The sequence below is a fragment of the Leptodactylus fuscus genome, chromosome 1 (genome assembly GCF_031893055.1).
Source record: "Leptodactylus fuscus isolate aLepFus1 chromosome 1, aLepFus1.hap2, whole genome shotgun sequence".
Taxonomy (NCBI): Eukaryota; Metazoa; Chordata; class Amphibia; order Anura; family Leptodactylidae; genus Leptodactylus; species Leptodactylus fuscus.
In genome coordinates this window covers 174,263,593-174,288,047 of record NC_134265.1, presented here as the reverse complement: position 1 = coordinate 174,288,047, position 24,455 = coordinate 174,263,593, and the positions used below count along the sequence as shown (strand labels likewise).

The 24,455-nt window shown below is 39.0% G+C and overlaps 1 protein-coding gene across 1 annotated transcript in view; it reads left to right on the top strand.

Moving 5' to 3' along the window:
* The window catches only part of ADAMTSL1 (ADAMTS like 1), a 624,112-nt gene extending 602,270 nt beyond the window's left edge, over positions 1-21,842 (top strand). The window contains exons 25-30 of the mRNA XM_075279894.1: positions 469-684; positions 1,798-1,978; positions 13,892-14,099; positions 16,841-16,950; positions 18,630-18,850; positions 20,810-21,842. Coding sequence (XP_075135995.1) covers positions 469-684; positions 1,798-1,978; positions 13,892-14,099; positions 16,841-16,950; positions 18,630-18,850; positions 20,810-20,916 — 1,043 coding nt within the window. The 3' untranslated portion in view covers positions 20,917-21,842. The remainder of the gene's footprint in view (positions 1-468; positions 685-1,797; positions 1,979-13,891; positions 14,100-16,840; positions 16,951-18,629; positions 18,851-20,809) is intronic.
* Positions 21,843-24,455: the final 2,613 nt, after the last annotated feature.

The following is a 24,455-nucleotide window of genomic DNA, read 5'->3' as shown; positions in this document are numbered from 1 at the left end:
GACTTTTACCCTATGCCAGTAACTTTTCCTTTTCCACATTCAGTTCAGATTCATGACACATGGTCTCTAGTCTGCAAACAATCAGTGTTAACATTCTTTGTAGTCCAAACCTTCCAGATCCATCTCCAGAATTTTTCTGTGCTGCACCAGTACTCTGGAATGGGATCCCATGAACATACACATTAATTCCTAATATCCATGGTTGTAAGCATGCTGCAGAATTGACGTAGATCTTTTCATTTACTAATTTCCTTTATGAAATTAAATATGGCTGGACCATTGTAGAAAATAAGCTAGTAGCTGTGTATATCATACATGCATGTTACTGTGAAACTTGGCTTTATGACACATGGCCAAAACTTGCTTAGAGTCATAGCTATAATATAAAATAACATTTACTGGTAAATTATTAATGAGTATATTATTGATTTTTCTATTGTCTAACCATGTCATTGGTGTCTTTCACAGGTTGTCCAGTGAAAGGAAAGGCTATTCCCCATATCACCTGGGTTCATGGAACTGAAGTACTCAACAGTGGAACAAAGCTAACATATACAATTCTGGAAGGCGGACAGATCCTTCAGCTAACCAACATAAGCAAGGACCACCAAGGAGAATATAGTTGTCTAATCCAGAAGAATTCATCTTATTCACTCATGCAAAAAGCTTTTCTGTCACTTCAAGGTACTGTAAGTCAAACTTCAGATGATTTAAAGGGGATCTACCACCACAAAAATCACTTTGAAACCACTTATGTGCTGTTGCAGAGACTTTTATATGGCAACGTGCAATATTGTAGCCAAGAAAGTATTTTTTTTTCTGAATGCAAATTAGTTGTTTTGTCATCTGTAGTCTCCATCCAGCACCATTACAACATAATGACTGACAGGTTCCAAAGTGCAGTCAACCACACTGACTACGTGGTCACGCTTTAGGTTTGTCGAACATCTTTCAGCTTACGGATGAAAAGTTGATTTTCTCTGTACCAAGATTACACTTAGACGCAAAAAAGTTATTTTCTCTCGGTTACTACCCCTTTCCCTAGATCACATACAAAAGTACTAGAATACTGTGAAACACACAAATATTAGATATCCCTGTGTCTGAAAACACCCAATCTACAAATCTATAAAAAATATTTTTCCTGCATGATGAATGCCGTTGTGGGGGAAAAAAAAAATCAAAAGTGCCAAACAGCCATTTTTTTCACTGTTACTAAAAAGTACTCCTGGCCCCGTAAAAAAAGACACCCTATGTATCCCGGTACACAGAAATATGAAAAAGTTACTGGTGTCAGAATATAGCAACTTTAAGGGAAAAAAAAATTAAACAAATGTATTTATGTAAATAAAGCCATATAAATTTGGTATCCCCAGAATCATACCGAAACATAAAATACAGGTGACATATCAATTTGGCTGCAAAGTGAATGTTGTAAAAACGAAGCCCATAAGAAAATCGCACAAATGCACTTTCACATTATCCCCCCCATTCAGTTTTTTTTTTCCAGCTTCCTAGTACATTGTACAGAATAATAAATGGTATCATTATGAAGAACAATTTGTCCTGCAAACATTAAGTCCTAATGTGGTTCTGTGAACAGAAAAATAAGAACAGTTATGGTGTATGGAAGGCGTGGGGGTCAAAAACGAAAATCAAAAAATGTCACCAGCGGGAAGGAGTTAAAGCTGTGTCTAAATAATATCAATCATATAACAATATGTTGTACTCTTTAAAAAACTTGAAAATATAAACTGCCAACGTGTTTCTCTCTTCCACAACTTGCTTATTGAACAGATTACCAATGGAGTTTGGTTGGTCACCTCCCATGCACAGCATCCTGTGGTAATAGGGGCATCCAACATCCACAACTGAGGTGTGTTCTCCACAAGCAAGAGGTCAATGTGTCAAATTGCCAAGAGAAACCAAAACCATCCATAAATCCAGTTGCATGTAACAGAAGGGACTGTCCCCCGAGGTTCGTATTAGATTTACGTTTTCCAGTTAATTCATTATTATAAAGATGATAATTTTGCTGTGCGCCGTTAATTATTATTGGACATACTGTTTTGAGTCTAAAGGAAAACATCAGAATCAGCAGTTTTAAAAGTATCGGTATCTTGATGTTTTATGGTAAATTTTATAATCCTTCATTTAAGTAAACAGAAAGTATACAACAAACAGCAAATGTATTATTATATTTGTTACATAGTATATACCTGTAACATTTGTGCCTGTTCAGGTCATTGCGCCACCCTCTTCTTGCATGCGACAGTGCGGGAGGTGTGTGCAGTTTAGTTCCTTGCTTAGAGTTTTTGGTTGCACTGTGTGAACACGGCTCTAGTTCTTTAATTGAATTTGCACCACACCCGTCTTCTGTCCTTGTCTGCCTCTGTCCATGAAGTAGTTAAATTTGGCCTTGCCCTGTGATTGACAGCCTGTCTTCCTGTCAGATCCAGGGCGGGTTTATCCTCCCTTATTTAGTCTTGACTCACATTCACACTGGTGCCTGTTATTGCCTCGTGCTTGCTGGCTTCCTCTTGCTGTTTAGTTACTTGTATTCTTATCCTGACCTTGGCTTTTCCTATTGACTATTCTTTTGTACTTCGATTTGGCACTGCATTGCTCGACTGTTACCAAACCCTGGCTAGCTGACCTCCCTTTGTTGTTGTTTGTCTTGTCTGCGTTTTGTATGTCACATATATAGGAAAGGATCATCTCCAAGTTGCCGCCTATTACATTGGATAGGGCCTGGCAAGAGGAAAGGACAGTGGGGGGCTTCAGCTTAGGGCTCACTGTCTCTTGTGTCCCTTACTCCAGGGTTCTCCAGCAACTACTGGGGAATTGTCATCTAGCAATTCCCTAACAATACCGCCCTTTTTTTTTTTTTGGCTCCTCCACGTTATACAAACATCTTTTTTTGGCACACGACACAATACGTGACCCTCTTTTCTTGGCCCCATACAGTATATGAACCCTTTTTTCTAGCCATCTACAAGGTATGTGACCCCCTTTTTTGCCCACCCCCTCACATGGTATATGATGCATTTTTCTGCCCCAACAGTATATAACCCTGCTTTTTATGACCCCACACACAGTATATGACCCCCTTTATTAACCCCCCACACAGCATATGATCCCCACATTTATGGCCCCCACACAATTTATGATCCCTTTTTATACCTCCCTACACAGTACATGACCCTTTGCTAAAAGCAACATGCAGTGTATTACTGCCTTTTTTACACACCTCACCTCCAGAACCCCTCCCACTTCCCCCACCCAGACACAGAGAGGTGGCCACTAATTTTTATTCGCCTGTACACGCTCCTGTCCTTGCTCCCTCCATTGCCACCTCCAAGGTGCGCTGTAGCTGACACTGAAAAACGTCAGGACACTGTATATAACATTCTTCAGCGTTGTGACATAAGAGGGCAGTCAGGACAGGAGCGTGGACAGGTGATTAAAAACTAGCGGTAAATACTTATTGTAATGACACAATAAGTAGCTGCTAATTTAAAAAAAAAAAATGCTGTCCTCCAGTTATTCCATGAGACTCCACCAGGCCTCAGGTCACCTCATGGCAGGTGCGCCCCTGCTTAGAAGCCACAGTCAAATATGATTGTGATATCTAAGGTCACAGAACTCAATTCGGGGGTGTCAGTGGTGTGTCATGGCACATGGGGCCTAAAGAATGCCCTCTATTCTTCCTGGTTTGCTAACCTATTAGTCAAGGTCTTATGGTATTACTGTCAGGCTTGGGCTGACTAACATAATAAATTGCATTGTAGAGTATTATACAGGACCTATGATCAGGCCTCCTAGTGTTCAAGTCCCATACTTCAACTAAACAAAAATCTAAAAAGAAGTAAAATCAAAACTGCCTAAAAGCCATATTTGCTAAAATGTGTACCATTACAATTACTGCCCCACTAAAATAAGCCTTCATACGGCTCTGATTGATAAATAAAAAAATTTTGGCTCTCAGAATATGTTGACAATAAAACAAACAATTTTTATTTTTTAAATAAAAGTGTTTTTATTGTACAAAAATAGTAGTACATAAAAGATATACATGTTAGATATCTACCTAATCATACAGACCCAATTCATAAAGGAAACATGCTATTTATGCTGGACAATGCACAGCACAAAATGACAATGAAATGTGCAGAGTCCTTAGGGGTAAATATGTCTGCCATGTTGTTGCTTATGGCACCTGAAGGCTGTCAGAACAGCTCATTGTTTGGGGCCAGAAAACTCCTTTAAGGCCATGGCCCCACTTACCGAAAATGCTGCAATTTGGATGTGAGAAATGCAAAAACTGCAGCATTTTACAGTACCTGCAAAGTGGATGGGATTCCAGTTAATCCTGTCCAAAAATGCAGAAGAAAAAGTGCAGCAGACATGCTGCGATTAAAAAAATGCTTGTCTTTTTGTAAATTGCACCATGTCCGTTATTCCTATGAAAATACTAGTGTTTTACATATGGGTATAATAGAAGTAGTTTTTCTCTGCGGACTTTCTGTAAAAGGTGCTACGGGGAAGAAATTGCAATGCGTTTCTGCCATATTTTATTTTGCAGCACTATTTGGCTGTAGCTTGTGTGGGGACTAGTAAAGGGGCTAGTTTACTGTGTGAGTGTCAGTAAAAGGGGCTGTCATACTGTGTGTGGGGTAATAGAGTGTGGGAGTTAGTAAAGGGGATAATATACTGTGGGGAACTGTGTGTGTTATTCTGTGTGGTAGCTAATAAAGGGGGTAATACACTATGGGGGCTAGTAAAGGGGATATATATACTATGTGGACTGGGGCATTATACTATATGTGAGCCCAATAAGGGGAGTGGAGAGATGTGTCCTATGATTTTAATTTGGAGGACCCCATCAGAGAACTATGGGGGTCCCCATGCGGACTCCCCGGATACCCGAATGCAGATGTCAACCAGGCCTAACATTGAGGGGTAGGGAAAATGGATTGCAAACTGATTACATATGGATTACATACTGATAATGAAGAAGAAAGAAGAAAAAAAAAATGATTGGTCAAAAACAAACTGATTACAAACTGAGACTGAGTTTTTATCTGGACCGTTTAAAATCAGTTGTTGAAGACGTCAAATACTGATTTCAAACGGATTTGCCAAATGAAGATGTGAACCGGGCCTAAGGGCTCAACTTCAAATCCCAGCATGGTTTGCCAAAAGTGGAGTGAACTTGAAGTTGAACTTAAAAGACTCAGTTGACTTTCAATAACTTTAGTTCTTTCTGAAATCTGGTGTAACAAATATATTATGCTTACTTTTTATTCTTTCTGCTTCCACTGTTTTTATGCCAGAACTTTTGTCTTCTTGTGCAATATACGCCGTATCTAAAAATTAACTTTTCATGAAAGTTGACATTTTCATGTGTGGACAGGAAATTTCAACAAGAATAATTTATGTGTCTCTGTTTAGAGATACTATAAAGCCTGATGTATAAATTGGAATGTTCTTCAGACTACACATATATGGAATTTCAGTGTATTTTGTGGTCCAAAATAATGGGTGTGAACCACAAGTACGTATTATATAAAGAAAGAAATTCAATGAGAGATTGGTTGTTCCTAAAGTAAAAGTCAAAGACAAATGCGTAGAACAACGAAGACTTAACATTTATTGAGGATAATCTTTAAAAGTATTCTTAATAAAATCTGTCATGGTGGATATATTAATATGTGACACCTTGGTCACTAGTCTTATGTAGTTGGGTAACTAATAGATAGCTGATAAACAATACAGAGTATGAGATGTCACTGTAGTGCTGGTAGTGTACTTGATAGACAAGACGACCACATGGACTGATGACTGATCTGTAAATTGTTAGATCAGTTTCACACAAACGTGTGATTCTGGCTGGCCGTGAATTAAAGGGTGGCGCATTGGATTCATATGAATGTGCCACCCATGCACTGACCGTGTTTCCGCGGCTCCTTTTATTAACCTATTTTATTATAGAACCTGTTCTATATTTTGCAGCCCGGATTGTTGGACCGTGTAATTCAAGGTCTTGTGTACGGGCCCATAGAAATGAATGGGTCAGTGTGCTAACCTGGAAAAACACGGATAGCACTCAGCAACAGTTGTCCTCAGGAGGCCTTATGATTCCCATACTGGTGCTGCTTAAAGAGGACCTTTCACCATATCCGGGCACATGCAGTTCTATACACTGCCAGAAAACTGACAGTGCGCTGAATTCAGCGCACTGTCGGCTTTCCCGATCTGTGCCCGGTGTGAAGAGCTTACGGCCCGGTACCGTAGCTCTTCTATGGTCAGAAGGGCGTTTCTGACTGTTAGCCAGAGACGTCCTTCTGCCTCGCGGCGCCTATCGCGCTGTACTGTGGAGCCGGGAGGAACGCCCCGTCCCTCTGCTCACACAGCTTGTCCGTAGACGAGCATTATCAGGAGAGGGAGGGGGTGTTCCTCCCGGCTCCACAGCACAGCGTGATAGGCGCCGCGAGGCAGAAGGACGTCTCTGGCTAATGGTCAGAAACGCCCTTCTGACTGTAAAGCGCTACGGTACCGGGACCGATAGCGCTTTACATCGGGCACGGATCGGGAAAGCCGACAGTGCGCTGAATTCAGCGCACTGTCAGCTTTCTGGCAGTATATAACATTGCATGTGCCCAGATATGGTGAAAGGTCCTCTTTAATGAAGGGATAGTTCCTGCTGGTGCTACTGGACCAAAAAATATACTCCCCAGCCATAGGAATCCACTAATGCTTGTCTAGGTCCCTCAGTCACATTTGCGGAACAACACATGAAATTAATGCTCTGTATGTCAGTGTCTGCTACAATGAGCTTGGTTCCTTTAGGGATCTTATCACAGTGTGCTCCAGAGATTGGTCCTACAGTAGTTTCTATACTTAAAGCAAAATTCCAAAATGCCTCCTCTATTCTGAGTCTTAAGCCTGGACCCCCACCAAACGCAAACCTATATGCATTAAAAAGCAGTTACCTAAAGGAAACCCACAGACCCCATAGACTACAGTATAATGAGGTCCGTTTGGTTCGCACTCAGTTTCTGCACGAATAAGGCAGATTGAAAAGTGCTGCTTGCATAAACCAAGCATGAACCACATGGACACCATTATAGTCTATGGGGTCCACGGGTTTCCCAGTTAACCTCTTTTTAATGCGTATAGGTCTCCATTCGGGGGGGGGGGTCGCAGATGTGAACCGGGTCTTAGTTGTTCTACACTTTTGTCTTTGCAGTTTAGTTTAGGAACAACCAATCTCTCATTCTATTTCTTTCTTTATATAATGTGTGGCACTTGTGGTTCAAACCCATCATTTTGAGACCAAAGTACACTGAAATTCCATATATGTGTAGTCTGGAGAACATTGCAGTTTATACATCAGGCTTTGTAATACCTCAAAAGAGCAGATAGAGACACATAAATTATTCTTGTTGAAATCTCCTGTCCACACATGAAAATGTGCTATCAGCTATGACTGAGGTGTCATGTTTTAATTTATCCATCATGATAGATTTTATCGAGAATACTTTTCAAGATTATCCTCACTAATGGTTAAGTCTTCGTTTTTCTACACTTTTTTCTTTACAAATGCACATTAGAAGCAAGGAGGTGGTGGTTTTTTGTTTGTTTGTTTTTTTGTGTTTTTTTTGGGGGGGGGGGGGGTTACAACATTGACCCTGCTGTGTAATATGTGGGTTGTCAGAGGAACATTAGCATAGAGATAGATGACTTACCTCCTCCACCAGCTTCGCATTGCCAAACCTATAAACCTTGTTTCGAAGAGAGTCACCGAAGAAACACAAACTCTGGCTGATTCACAGATAATTTGCCATATTTCCTAGGGAAAATCTTACATTGTGTATAGTACTGAAAGGGTCAATGTTCTCATGTCCTGGCTTGACCCACCCTCTAGAATGAAGAAAATTCTATACTCTACTTCTCAAGGACCTGGATAACTATGCACAGCTTGTAAGATGCAAAACCTGGCCAACTCCAAGATGTGCTGGAACGGGTTCATTCATGCTTTCATCACCTGCTGTGATCCGAAGATCATTATAACCTAGCAGGTTCTGCATTACTAATATATTCATTTATATTTTATTTATTTTGAATATATTTGGAAATTGTTGTATCCCTATAAATATAGAAGGAGCACCTCACTGCAAAGCAGATTATCTGCAAATGGTCAGGTGTTTTAGTCCTTCTTCAGTTATAGAGTTCCAGAAGCCAACTTCTTCTCCTAGTCATCCTGTAAATGCCCAGATGTGTTGCCATCACAAATACTTATGTCATGCCATTCACCAAAGTACATACATTGCTTCCCCTCCCCCACATCTACATACATATATCCAATTAATTAATGGAATGAGACAATGCTGCAGTTGCCTGTTGAGTTATTGCAGTCAGATCCATACACCATTACTTTTTTGGGATCCTCTAGTGAAATATATTATAAAATTGACAGTCAAAGACCACAGCTAATGCTTTGTTATTTTCATATAGAAGGTACACTTTTAAAAAGCAGTAAAAATAGATATAATAAATGTATATATTTATTACAGTCATGTGCACAAGTGTGCAAAAAATGCTAGAATACTTTCAAAAGTAAAATTGTTAAAAGTTTATTTTTGTCAATTAACAAAATTATGTGAATAAACAAAAGAAAAATCTAAATTACATCAATATTTGGTGTGAGCACCTTATGAAGGAGCAGTCCTGGAAGTGATGATGTGGTCCCTACAGAGCCCTGATCTCGGTATTATTAACAATTAAAGTTCACAAAGGGAAGTCAGCACTCTGCGCTCCATCAAGCCAATGTCTTTTATTGGCAAATAGATACACTAAGGGTCCATTCACACGGAGGAAAATGGTGAGGAATTTGGTGTGGAATTTCATCACTGAAAAAAAAGCCTCCCATTGACTTCAATGGGTTCCTTTTTCTGCTAGCAGTGGGAGGCTTTTTTTTTTCAGCACTGAAATTTCACACCAAATTCCTCACCATTTTTCTCCATGTGATTGGACCCTTAGGGTAAGTTCAAAAAAGAAGCGAGATGCTCATTCTTTAGGCCAAGTCGCCTCGCGATTCGGCCAGAAGACACACCCTCCTCCGGACTAAGCCCATTCATTGGGCCTAATCTGAATCAGAGTGCATGGTTGGATGCCGGTACAGTGCACCGGGTTTCCGTTGCGGCTACCTGGTTTTTGGATTTGAACCTGAGGCGGCCTCCACCTTAGGTTCCGATCCAAAAAATAAATATAGGAAACGCATAGCACAAGAGAGTTATATTAACATCAGACATACATATCTAACTCTCATATATAAACCCCATAATACAAAGCGTATCCCAACCATACACTATATTCCAAGAAAACGAGAAGGGATAGAAGATCCCAGAAGGTTGAAGGATACTCAGCATATATAACAAAAAAATAGCTTTTATTTATGAAAAATTCACATGACTTAAAATAGACACATAGGACACTATATTCCACAAACAGGGTAACCAACAGGTACAGAAAGGTATTATAGCATAATAGATGTCCAAGGTGATAACATCATGAACTTGTAACTGCTCAAAAATACATCCCTTCTATACAGATTTAAATAATCTATCACATAAACACCCTCAGACTGAGGGTGTTTATGTGATAGATTATTTAAATCTGTATAGAAGGGATGTATTTTTGAGCAGTTACAAGTTCATGATGTTATCACCTTGGACATCTATTATGCTATAATACCTTTCTGTACCTGTTGGTTACCCTGTTTGTGGAATATAGTGTCCTATGTGTCTATTTTAAGTCATGTGAATTTTTCATAAATAAAAGCTATTTTTTTGATATATGCTGAGTATCCTTCAACCTTCTGGGATCTTCTATCCCTTCTCGTTTTCCGATCCAAAAAACCCTGTGTGAACTTACCCTTAGGGGATGGATTTTGAAGTGGAATCTGAAGTGGGAAACCATTTGAACAGTCCCTTACTTAGCATAAGTTTTCCACACCTGCCTAAAACCTTTGCACATTGCTGTAGATGTCAAAATTTCATACTATCCTGTCCCTATCTAGAAGAGTGTACTAGTCAGTAAGTCTATATGGCAGTTGCTGACAGTACATGAAGTCATGGTGCAATGGTAGAATGTGATGACATCAGATTTCTGTGCTTTTCCTGATTATTTATGTTATAATGGTGTTCATTGGCTTACACAAATAAATCTTAATCTGTTGCAAGTGTTCTGTAACTATTCATCTTTCTCTGAAATAGTTAAGCAGCCTTTGCCAGATCCTATAAGAGACCTCCATAAAATAGTTTACACATTGAAATCCTTGACCTCATTGGCTTACTTCTGCTCACCTAATCATTAGTGAACTTTAGTTCACCCATGACACCAACGTGATGATACATCTTGAAGGAAATAGCTACTTTGCCAGCACCAAAGAAAGATGGGAAAGTTATATAAACTCCGAAATGTTCTACATCCTGTTTTCATTTCAACCTGAACAGTGATTTTGGCTGCATGCAATCCATGGTGGAAGTACAGCATTGTGGACAATTATATGAAAGAATAGAAGTTAGCCTATGGGGATTAGATACTTAGGAGAACAGCACTATGTAGTTTCACTTCACTGGTATGGATGTGTTGATCCATCAAAATGTGTATTCCTCATCTTATAACATATAAAACCCATACAGCTGTGCAACTATAGGGTGTTGGCTGTACAATGGATTGGTGATCTTTCCTTAGTAGTATAATCCAGTCTAAATGCACTTAGTATAGGTTTTTAACCCTTCTTTAGACAACTCTAGGAATTATATTTTTAAAATGTTTTCCTAAAATTTCTGTATGGATATAACTATCCATGAAAAAATCTCATCTCATTTTAGTAGTTTGGCTGCATTCTTGAACCCCAAATGAAACAGCTCATTCAGAAAATTGTGATACACTTTGGCTGCACAAGATTGAACAGACAAGATATATATATATATACAGTCCTATGAAAAAGTTTGGGCACCCCTATTAATCTTAATCATTTTTAGTTCTAAATATTTTGGTGTTTGCAGCAGCCATTTCAGTTTGATATATCTAATAACTGATGGACACAGTAATATTTCAGGATTGAAATGAGGTTTATTGTACTAACAGAAAATGCGCAATATGCATTAAACCAAAATTTGACCGGTGCAAAAATATGGGCACCTCAACAGAAAAGTGACATTAATATTTAGTACATCCTCCTTTTGCAAAGATAACAGCCTCTAGTCGCTTCCTGTAGCTTTTAATCAGTTCCTGGATCCTGTATGAAGGTATTTTGGACCATTTCTTTCTACAAAACAATTCAAGTTCAGTTAAGTTTGATGGTCGCCGAACATGGACAGCCCGCTCTCAAATGATCTGAAAACAAAGATTGTTCAACATAGTTGTTCAGGGGAAGGATACAAAACGTTGTCTCAGAGATTTAACCTGTCAGTTTCCACTGTGAGGAACATAGTAAGGAAATGGAAGACCACAGGGACAGTTCTTGTTAAGCCCAGAAGTGGCAGGCCAAGAAAAATATCAGAAAGGCAGAGAAGAAGAATGGTGAGAACAGTCAAGGACAATCCACAGACCACCTCCAAAGAGCTGCAGCATCATCTTGCTGCAGATGGTGCCACTGTGCATCGGTCAACTATACAGCGCACTTTGCACAAATAGAAGCTGTATGGGAGAGTGATGAGAAAGAAGCCGTTTCTGCACGTACGCCACAAATAGAGTTGCCTGAGGTATGAAAAAGCACATTTGGACAAGGCAGCTTCATTTTGGAAACAAAAATTGAGTTGTTTGGTTATAAAAAAAGGCGTTATGCATGGCGTCCAAAAAGAAACAGCATTCCAAGAAAAACACATGCTACCCACTGTAAAATTTGGTGGAGGTTCCATCATGCTTTGGGGCTGTGTGGCCAATGCCGGCATCGGGAATCTTGTTAAAGTTGAGAGTCGCATGGATTCCACTCAGTATCAGCAGATTCTTGAGAATAATGTTCAAGAATCAGTGACGAAGTTGAAGTTACGCCGGGGATGGATATTTCAGCAAGACAATGATCCAAAACACCGCTCCAAATCCTCAGGCATTCATGCAGAGGAACAATTACAATGTTCTGGAATGGCCATCCCAGTCCCCAGACCTGAATATCATTGAACATCTGTGGGATGATTTGAAGCGGGCTGTCCATGCTCGGCGACCATCTAACTTAACTGAACTTGAATTGTTTGTCCAAAATACCTTTATCCAGGATCCAGGAACTGATTAAAAGCTACAGGAAGCGACTAGAGGCTGTTATCTTTGCAAAAGGAGGATCTACTAAATATTAATGTCACTTTTCTGTTGAGGTGCCCATACTTTTGCACCGGTCAAATTTTGGTTTAATGCATATTGCACATTTTCTGTTAGTACAATAAACCTCATTTCAATCCTGAAATATTACTGTGTCCATCAGTTATTAGATATATCAAACTGAAATGGCTGTTGCAAATACCAAAATATTTAGAACTAAAAATGATTAAGATTAATAGGGGTGCCCAAACTTTTTCATAGGACTGTATATATATACATTTATTTATTTATTTATTTTTTTTAAATTTACTCCTGTATATATAATAAGTAGTGGGAATCTAGCCTATTAAATTAATAATATTTTAGGTAATAGAGAAGCACTTCAGGAAGAAGTTTTTTGCATGTAGTGAGTCTGTATGTAATGTAAACATGAGGTCAGACTATCAATGCAGGTGTATGGAATTTAGATAACTTCACAATAAAGCTGTTAGAAACTTATGAAAATACCATTACAATACACACAGATTAATTTTGAAATGGGGAGGGGCAGCTGCTTTTTTACTATAGTGACTCTTTAAAGGGAGTCTATCATTTGAAAATCATGTTATTAGGTAATGCCATATTGGAATAGCCCATGAAAAAAACTTTATTTTCATATGCAAATTAAGCTCAAGGAGCAAAGGGGGCATTCCCCCTGTGCTCCAAGCACACCAGCGTCATCCCCCTGCTTGCCGCTACTTGTTGCATCCTGTTCGCTCCCTCCTTCATCTCCTCCTCCTCTCAGTCTTGCGTAGCATCCAACGCTGTTCTGTTCGGGATTGAAATCCCGTGCATGCGCAGTCAGCCATTTTGCTGTGGTCTCTTACACAAGTGTACTGCACCTGCATGTAGTTCTGTGCTCAGTATGCTCAATACTCCATAGAACTACATGAGCATATTACAGAGGCGTAAAATTGCCAGTATATGCTACGCAAGACTGAGAAGAGGAAAAGATGCAGGGGGGAGTGAATAGGATTCAATAAGGGGTGGTGAGCAAGGGGAAGGTGCTGACGTGCTCAGAGCACAGGGGGTACATCCCCTGCGCTCCTTGAGCATAATGTGCATTTGAAAATAAACGTTTTTTTTCCCAGAAACGGTGGGGAGCACAAAGGTAAGAAATGAGCAGAACAACTTTTATACAGGCTAGAGAAAGATATGAGTAGAATAGCTTTTATACAGACTATTCCAATGTGGCATTACTTGGAAATGTGATTTTCAAATGCTTTAAGGACAGTCCTTTAAGGACATGCAATATAGGTGATAATTATACTGTTCTGTACTGTAGTTAGTAAAAGCTGGACTGTACAGTTGGGCTGTTTATCTGGTCATTAATAGTAAAGTGACAGGAATGTGCAAATATTTTTTCTTTTTTTCTATCATAGCATTCATATTCATAGATCGATCAATCGATAGATGATAGATAGATAGATAGATAGATAGATAGATAGATAGATAGATAGATAGATCGATAGATAGATATTAGATCTGAAGATGTTATATAATTCTGTCACTGTTTTCACTTTAGGTGGATGGTTACATCATGGTCAACATGTTCACAAAGCTGTGGAGGAGGCGTCCAAACCCGTCGTGTGACTTGTCAAAAGATGACAAGTGGTGGCATCTCAGTCCCAGTTTCAAATGACATCTGTGTGTTGTCTGCAAAACGTCCAGTTGATAGTCAGAGCTGCAGTAGACATCTTTGTGTACAATGGGTTACATCTTCATGGGGCCAGGTAAGAGGATGAAATTTGAACACTGAAATAAACTAACAAGAGACCTGACACTTTTTCCTGAAAAGGTAAGTAGGAATTGTGGAAACAGCATAGTATAGCAATGTACACAGCTCCCAACAGTATAGGTCACTTTACTATGTTTCCATAATGCCTGTTTGCCTCAATGGAAGCTATGTAAACAACATGGAACAATTGCATTTGGCTGTTTCAGTAACTCCTAGCTACTTCAAGGAGGCAAGGACAAGGCTATTACCATCTCAGTAATGAGAGGTTGTTATGTGAATAACTCTTTAACAAGCCTGTGTAACACAACATTTTTGATAATGTTGCTGACCCAACCTTTGAGAAGATATGCTCCCTAAAAGTGAATACGCTAATACAGCAACTTTCTAGCATAATATAAGCCAACAAACAACGTATCCAATTGCATAGACAATCGCATAGTTTACTAAGTACACCCATTTCAAGGGCTACAATAGAAAATGCTCCTAATCCCAATTCCATGATTAAAGGGGTTGGCCATTTTTAGACCAATAGTGGGGCAAATGTTATTGCTTGTATAATAAAAAGTTGTACAGTTTTCCAATATAATTTATATGTTAATTCTTTCTAGATCTGTGCTTGCTGTTATTCATTCTGCTTACTACCATTTGCGATAAAGGACGCTCCACAGCAGTACTACTGCTTATCCTTTATCTCATATGATCATTTCATTTATTCTTTTTTTCTCTGGCATTCCAATGGTCGATTCCATTCCAAAGGTCCTTTCAGGACCAAATATGTTTACTTTTGATGGATTGCATACTACACTTTATGAATTACAAATAAAACACTTATCTGATTTTTGGAGTGCCTGGATTACAGTCCTATGAAAAAGTTTGGGCACCCCTATTAATCTTAATCATTTTTAGTTCTAAATATTTTGGTATTTGCAACAGCCATTTCAGTTTGATATATCTAATAACTGATGGACACAGTAATATTTCAGGATTGAAATGAGGTTTATTGTACTAACAGAAAATGTGCAATATGCATTAAACCAAAATTTGACCGGTGCAAAAGTATGGGCACCTCAACAGAAAAGTGACATTAATATTTAGTAGATCCTCCTTTTGCAAAGATAATAGCCTCTAGTCGCTTCCTGTAACTTTTAATCAGTTCCTGGATCCTGCATAAAGGTATTTTGGACAAACAATTCAAGTTCAGTTAAGTTAGATGGTCGCCGAGCATGGACAGCCCGCTTCAAATCATCCCACAGATGTTCAATGATATTCAGGTCTGGGGACTGGGATGGCCATTCCAGAACATTGTAATTGTTCCTCTGCATGAATGCCTGAGGATTTGGAGCGGTGTTTTGGATCATTGTCTTGCTGAAATATCCATCCCCGGTGTAACTTCAACTTCGTCACTGATTCTTGAACATTATTCTCAAGAATCTGCTGATACTGAGTGGAATCCATGCGACTCTCAACTTTAACAAGATTCCCGATGCCGGCATTGGCCACACAGCCCCAAAGCATGATGGAACCTCCACCAAATTTTACAGTGGGTAGCATGTGTTTTTCTTGGAATGCTGTTTCTTTTTGGACGCCATGCATAACGCCTTTTTTTATAACCAAACAACTCAATTTTTGTTTCCAAAATGAAGCTGCCTTGTCCAAATGTGCTTTTTCATACCTCAGGCAACTCTATTTGTGGCGTACGTGCAGAAACGGCTTCTTTCTCATCACTCTCCCATACAGCTTCTATTTGTGCAAAGTGCGCTGTATAGTTGACCGATGCACAGTGACACCATCTGCAGCAAGATGATGCTGCAGCTCTTTGGAGGTGGTCTGTGGATTGTCCTTGACTGTTCTCACCATTCTTCTTCTCTGCCTTTCTGATATTTTTCTTGGCCTGCCACTTCTGGGCTTAACAAGAACTGTCCCTGTGGTCTTCCATTTCCTTACTATGTTCCTCACAGTGGAAACTGACAGGTTAAATCTCTGAGACAACGTTTTGTATCCTTCCCCTGAACAACTATGTTGAACAATCTTTGTTTTCAGATCATTTGAGAGCGGGCGGAACGATAGGCGCCGCGAGGCAGAAGGACGTTCCTGGCTAATGGTCAGAAACGCCCTTCTGACCATAGAGCACTACGGTACCGGCACCGTAAGCTCTTTACACCGGGCACAGATCGGGAAGCCGACAGTGCGCTGAATTCAGCGCACTGTCAGCTTTCCAGCAGTATATAACACTGCATGTGCCCAAAAGTGGTGAAAGGTCCTCTTTAATGTGTAAAATATCTTACTCCTTTAAGTACATGTCTGTTATTTGCTTTTCTGCTCTGTTTAAACTTAAGCATTCCTTCACTATAGATTTTTAAGATTTCACTGTTATTAGCCTGGGAATTAGTGCAGTTATTACATATTGAAGCAAGCAGACCTTTGGATCGCATACTCTGAAACTTGCATCATGCAAAATTACAAAAAGGAGACAAATCCCAGTGGTAAAGAACTTGATGCATTTGCTTCCAAATTAAAATGAGCAGATGGGCTCGCTCCACCCCTCACAAGGCATTGCTAGGAAGTGATAGGAGTTTGGCTCTCTATAAACAAGAGTTTTGTTATATGTCCTCAATAGCGTTTATAAAACTAGACTACATTGCATTTTACACATTACTGTAAGTTCATGAACATGTTTACCGTTGAAAACTTGGTATACTGCTTCTAATTGAATGATGCCTACATCTGTTTGTGTAGTGTCATGGACCATGTATAGGACCGCGAACAGCCGTACAGCATAGACAAGTCTACTGTCAAACACGAGAAGGAACCATCATATCTCCAGAACAGTGCCAGATCCTACCCAGGTAATTTATCAATATAAGGCCAATCTAAATATTTTCTACTAATAAATCATATTATATACGTTTTTTATGTGAGATTAAATACTTCAATCCACCTGCAGTATAAGTAATATAATTTTCATGTAATACATTGTATATGCACATATTAATATGTTACTATGCTTTTGACGTTATTACCATAGCATATCTGTTTTACATTGCCCTGTAAATGAACTTAGACTAGGATATGCATGGTCAATTTCATCTAGCGATTTCCTGAGGAAAATTTTGGGATGCTTTAGGTTTCCTAGCAATCAGACTGTAAGCTCTTTAAGCCAGCAAGCCTTTAGAGTAATTTGCTCATATCTGGAGTCCCACTGTCCAATTGTGTCCACTTGTTTCTGTAGTTTAATGGGGATATATATAATAACATAGTTTTCAATATTCTCATTCTAGGAGCACGAATAGTAGAAGTATGGTGTATTTTGGTATAGCATAATAATAGACGTTTGAAGTCTCTTTATACAAAGCTTGTAGCACTAATAGAGCAGAGATTATTGCCATAACTAGATCAGTAATGGGACAAAATCCAGCAGCAGCAGCATGCATTCAAGATATTTACTCATCTGTTATACTTAGGCAAAAACCTGTAGTGTTATAAAGTTTGGTATAAGTAACTCCTGTAGCCTTATTGCTAGAACATTGCCAAAACTCCAGCCATGAACAACATTAGATTTCCTCCTGGTTATCATTTTGAAGAAATTATTTGCTAGGTTTTATCTGTGCACCTTTTCATACTATACCTTAAGTTGTGCAGAATGTATTATAAAGGCATTGTATCTATTCTACATAAATAGCTCCCTTGTATCACACTGGCACTATGTGCTTTGCCTGTGTACTGCCTTTCCCAACAGACCTAGCAGCCTGGCTACATCTCTGCATGTTCCTGTTTCTTTAAGGATTAGTGACCTCAGCTGCTTCATGTTCCTCCCGCCAATCCCCGTCTTCCTATGTGTCTATATAAACCTGCATCTATAGCCTGTATGAGTGTGTCCTGTTGTCTTCAGTTTGGAAGCATGCTATTTTTCTGTTTGTATGACACTAGACCACTAACATATTTGGTATGTTATACAGTATGGGAGGTACAGAGCCATTGAGCAAAACAATATATGTAAACTAGAGTCACTATAGGGTATCACTAGAATGAAAAGACATACATATTACCCATATCATTGTGTTCGCCTCCTATGATGTCGGTGCCTGTCTTTCTGTGTGTATAGAAGTCTAATTCTCTAGTCACACCCACCCTGAGCAATATGTTCTGTAGTCTGTTTCATGATTTGATGTTTGGAAACATACTATCCTTCTGTTTGTATGTCTGAAATCTGTTTCTATTTGATGCCTGTAATTCTGAACACATCTGTCCTTCTCCCTGTATCTTTGTCTGTGTGGATGTAGATGCAGTATGGCCGCAGCAGGTGTCTGGCTGGTTTGATATTGATATCCTATCCTAAGGACAGGCCATAAATATCAAGCCTTGAAAAACTCCTTTATGCCATTGACTGTCCACCAAAAGTTACCAAGATACCAAAGTTATCATTTTTCTGCTTATTATAATTTTTTTCTATAAGAAAAGAGACATCTTAAAAAATTGTGATGAGTTTTGTGATTTACTAAACATGAACTGTTTTGACTTTACCCAGGCCGCTCAGTACACAAAACTGCATGGCAGACATGTGCAGTGTACAGTGGAGAGTGTCAACTTGGACCCTCTGTACAGCCACCTGTGGCAGCTATGGTTTTCAGTCCAGGCGTGTTGAATGTGTTCATCATCGAACTGGCAAAGCTGTTCAAGAGCATATGTGTTCCTGGAGACCCCGGCCCACTAACTGGCAACGTTGCAACATGGCACCTTGTGAGAACGGTATGAGCTGTAAGGGCTGGATTTACTAAGGTACGATTTAAGAGGTCCCTTGTCACGGTTCCCCAAATTGCTGGTAAAGGATTGGCAGTATTGTTTGTAAAATGCTCAGTTTTACAGCAACAGTCATAACCTTAGTGTCCTAAACGCTTAAATTGCGTCATTCACTGGTCGCATTTGCAACACACAGTTCTCCAGTGATTCACTTCCAATTTGCCTGCCATTTGGGAAAGTTTATATAATGCATAGCTGCATTTTCACATCCCACCATCGCACCTTAGCAAATGCAGTCACATACAAAATCATGGATACTATTTTACTGAGTTTGACTTGTGCTAAGTTCCTGCAGCTATATTGTAAAGTCTATATGTAATGCATTTTAGGATATATTCACATTGTGGAAAGTGAACAGGCAGCCCTCCGCCTCAAATTGCTCTCCTCATCCCATCCCTCAACCTTTGTACCATGGCTTTCACTCGCTAATCGGGTTCACTGAGTGCGGTATCTTTTGCTGCGATCTCTGCAACTGAATCAGGAATCACTGAATCTGCAGCAAGATCGAGCAGGATGCTTATGTTTTCAGCATCCTGCTTCAATATTTGCCTCCTATTGAAAACAGGGGGAGGCAATTTTTTTATGTTACATGTGAACATACCTGAAGAGGCACTCTACACAACATCTGAAAGATTCCCAGTAATTTTGCCTGCTGTAAATCATCTTGATTTCAAAGGAGAATACATTACATTTGCTTACCTTCTAAAAAGGGGAGCCTTGTCTTGTCTAAGAGTGTCCTCAATGACACTGCTAACAAGTCATACTCGTCTTATATATGTGCCATCATGGCTTTCAGTTCAGCTGAGAAGCTAAATACACAGGTTCAACAGAGCACCACAAAAGGGGCATGGAGGACCTCAGCTATGAGGAGAGACTAAAGGAGTTTACACTGTTTAGTCTGGAGAAGAGGTGTTTAAGGGAAGATATGATAAACCTGTATAAATATATAAATGGCCCATACAAGAAATATGAGGAAAAGCTGTTTCATGTAAAATCCCCTCAAAAGACAATGGGACACTCCCTCCATCTAGAGAAAAAAAGGTTTAATCTCAAGAGCCGACAAGGTTTCTTCACTGTAAGGACTGTGAATCTGTGGAATAGCCTACCCCACGATCTGGTCACAGCAGCAAAATAGCATTGATGGTTATGGAAATGTATAGAATGTCAGATTGTTTCCTATCCCCTGGTTAATCTTAGTGGACATATGTCTTTTTTCAGACATACTAACTATGTAACTGTGCTACTATACTGAAAAATGCTTACTAATTTATTCTTATTAAAGTGTCACTTTCCCTGTAATGCGCAAATACATTATTGAAGTGCAATACATAGAAGTTTATAAAGTGTCCCATAAGTATTCTATAGTACCAAATTCTATTATAGCAAATGGTTGATTTTATGGTTGATCTAAAAAAGAAATCTATAACAGAAATCAGTTGTATATAAGGTGTTTGGGTCCACCTTCTTAATATACTATGGAAAATCCCCTGCAGCATGAAGCTGCAATCTATAAGCACCATTAATATTATGTGGCATATAAAATGCACAAATGCTGACATGATGCCTTATTGAATGTAAAAACATTTTTATATAGTTATAAAGCTTTCAACATTATTAAATTCTGCTAGTGATTCATGATAAGACAAATTCATATTGCTACCAGCTGCAGCAGCACAGTGCATTGTATCTCAGATAAGTCAGATTAATGTCCCTCCCCTAAAGCCATACAGCCAGGTGCAAACATAGAGGCAGTTCATATTGTGCAGTTTTATAAGAACCCATGATGGAACCTTGGCCTCAAGTTCACAGACTCTGCTAATAGTACACATAATAGTAATAGAAATGGACTGTTCCTGCTATTGACCATGAATGAAACCTATGGTGACATCATGTCTCTTCTTCTTCTAGTGGACTGCAGAGATACGACCAGGTACTGTGAAAAAGTGAAACAGCTGAAGCTATGTCAGCTTGCACAGTTTAAATCACGCTGCTGTGGGACTTGTGGGAAAGCATGACACCCTATCCGGAAGCCGAAATTTATTTTAGCCAGGAAAGGAGACGTGAGTCAGAACAGAGCTGATCCGCAGGCTTGTGATGATCCTGTGATTGTATGTACCTATGTGCAGTTCAGCCCTTACAAGGGACTTACCAAGGTTATCAGAAGACTGGACCTGCCTGACTCATGTTTCTCATGATCTGAACCAGGAAAAGCAAGCACAAAAACTTCTGGTTGCATCATGGACCTTACTTGTTAGGATGCTGCAGCCGACAAAAGGATTTTCAAGCAACATAGGAACAAAGGGATTATGATGGGACAAATATGATTTGGTGAAAGATGATCACCTCTGGATGTACATGTATTGTTATTTTTGTAATTTTTTAATTCTATTTTTCTATTGTACTTTCTCTGCCACCCACTATGAAACATGGGGCACTGCACAATGACACACTACAGGAACTACAGCTGGGACTACATCTACTGGATTCAATAGAACCAAATCTGAGAGATGGAAACTATTTTAGCATTGCTTACTAGTGAGCCTGTTTCTCGCACAGATATAACTTCAATGACAAGGGTTACGGCCATGTCCCATCATGCAATGACTTGTGACTACCAACACTAAGCTGATTCCACTATTGTTACCAGCACTTTAAGAGTGTCATGCTTGAGAACGGTAAAGAAAAAGGTGCAACTTTAAAGCAATAGAAAATGTTAGTGGGAAAGAAAAGAATTATTTAAGCTTTTATTAGCACTTTGTTATTGTACATTTTGATGCCACTGGGCTAGATTATTTTATTTTATAAATTCATCAAGGGTTTTTCCACTAAACCTAAACTGTGAGTAGCATTAAATGGTCACATATCAGTGTCAGACAAAGACTGGCATCCATATATATATTGGATAAAAACAAACACATAAAGGTTGATGGCAGTAAGGCCCGGGTCACATCTACATTCGGTGTTCCATTCGGGAAGTCCGCTTGGGAATCCCCCGAACAGAAACCTATACGCATTAAAAAGTGGTTAGCTAAGAAACCACACGCATCCCACAGATTAAAATGGGTTCCGTGTGTTTTCTGTGCCATGTCCACATGAATCATGCGGAGAGAAAAGTAATGCAAGCAGCACTTTACTCTCCGCATGTTTTGTGCGGAAACCACACAGGCCCCATTATAGTCTATGGGGTCCATAGACTATAATGGGGCCATTTTAATGCGTTTAAGTTTCTGTATAGGGAGTCCCCAAGCGGATTCCCTGAACGGAATTCCGAATGCAGATGTGAACCAGGCCATAACCACCAAAGGAGTATTATGTCCAACAGACCAAGCATAGTACACATAATAACAAATAACACAAAACGCAACACAAAGTGAAATAACTCCATTCCTTCTAAGATGTATGAGTTTGTTCTCCCTATGATCTAAAGCAGAATTAAACATTCAATAAGCACTTAACATTCCCAACGTATTTGGTTTTGGATAATCCGTGCCATTTATTGAAAACCAATTGACCTACTTTTGTATATCAGTTGTGGGAAAATAACATGTGGCCAGAGGAACTAGCACTAGCTTCTGGGACGCCAAAGGAAGATCTCATTGTCAGTGACCACACTCTGCTTAAGTGCATATATATGGGCAGATATACTAAGCTACATGTAACAAAATTCTGGTTTAAGTAAGACCTGCACACCGGGCACCACATTTTAGACACTTTTTCTAACTTTTCTGATAAGGGATGAGTATGATCAGAAAAGAGCTGTAACCAAAATTCACCAAATCTGATCTAGTAAATTATATAATCTTAGACTAGACAATCTAAAACTGGCACAGGATTTGTGATCCAGCATGAGTTATTGAAATAAAATTGTCACTTTTTATGCACTGTCTAAATCTATTAGTAAATCTGCCCCATTGTCTTTGTACAAACAAGCACTACCAACAATAGCGCACATATGTCCAGTTTTCATGTTAGCATGTGATATCTATGGGGGTGTAGCAGCACTGCCTGAAGGTGCACAAAAGCCCTTTTGTCCCATGAGAAGACACCATTAATATGAATGGTCGCAGCTGGCGTAAAGTGAGACGAAGTAGAAGATATAATTCCTTTACTAGTACACATCTTATTTTATTTATTTTGCCCGAAATCTCATATAAAGTCACAAGAATTTATTTCAATCCGAAACGATGGTCTAGTCCAGTTGCAGTGTATGTGGTGCTTTTCCAGACAGCTACAGACATGTGCTGCAGTTTAGCAATTTTATTGAAATCTTATTTATGTTGTAATTATTATTACAGGAATACGGAATAACTGCATCTGAAACCACTGTAACAACTTACTATACCCTTCTGTTATTATAAATGCACATGTTACGGTCACTTTGTAAAAAAAAAAAAAAAAAAACACATTCTGTGCGCAATGTGTGTGTTGCCAAGATACAACCTTATTATTATTAATATAAAATGTCTATGTATGTATAGCTTTTGTTTGTATTTATTAGAATTTCTTGTACAAAAAAAGTGCAATATTAATAATTGTACATTTGTTTCCAGATAAAATTATTTTTGGGACTTTTTCTGACTTGGTGTTGTCACCTTCATTGTTGTCATTGCATCTGCTTCAGATCATATACCTGGTGAATCATAGCTATAAAAGGGTGTACAAATCCGAATTCTGAAAGCCCACGCAGTATAGATGGATTCTTTTCTAGCTATTTTTATCCTATCTGTCTAATGAAAAGCAGAACAGACCTTGAGGAGATAAAACATCTTCATCTGTTGGTTATTAAGGAGGTCTCTCATTAGCTCAGCATTCAGGAGAAGATGGTGGTTTTGATAAATCTCATGTAGTATAGAAGTTCTTTACCTGGCACACGCTCAGAAAAATTCTACATTTTCTTTCTGTTTATGTATAAATGACTGCAGTGCAACTTACCATGAAGAGGTGAAAATATTCTGGGAAAATAAGCATATTTAATATAGCAATAAATATTATCAATAAACCAAAACCTAGACTCAGCTATAGAAAATTAAAATATGTTATTAAGTTATATTCACATGACAGTGAACACTGACCGTGTGATGTCCATTTTTTTATTGGGCATCACATCACAGCATTACTTTCACTGTCAGTAAATAGGGGCTACTCTCATGTCCTATCTTCTGCCGTTTTCTAATGATATATTGATGTATGAGGGATTTGTGAAAATGGCCGTCCGTTAGGTGCAAAAGTGGTATACAAAATATGAAGACTATACGTATAGAATTTCACGTTTCATATAATGGTGCCAGAAGATATCGGAAAGAACTGTACCAAATTTCTCATGTAATACTTGAGCACTCCAAAATTAGGTTATCAAAAGGCTTTACTTCACGTTGTCATATAAAAAAAACTTGATCACACAGCAAAACAAAGTTACTATAGTAGAGAAATGGTGAATATCAGTGCCCAAACGTTTCAGTCCTCCATGGACCTTCATCTCCGAGACATCTGATGTGATGAAATGAAGGAGAAGTGCTGTGGTTTTTGTACCACTGTTGTGTGCATCTAGCCTTAG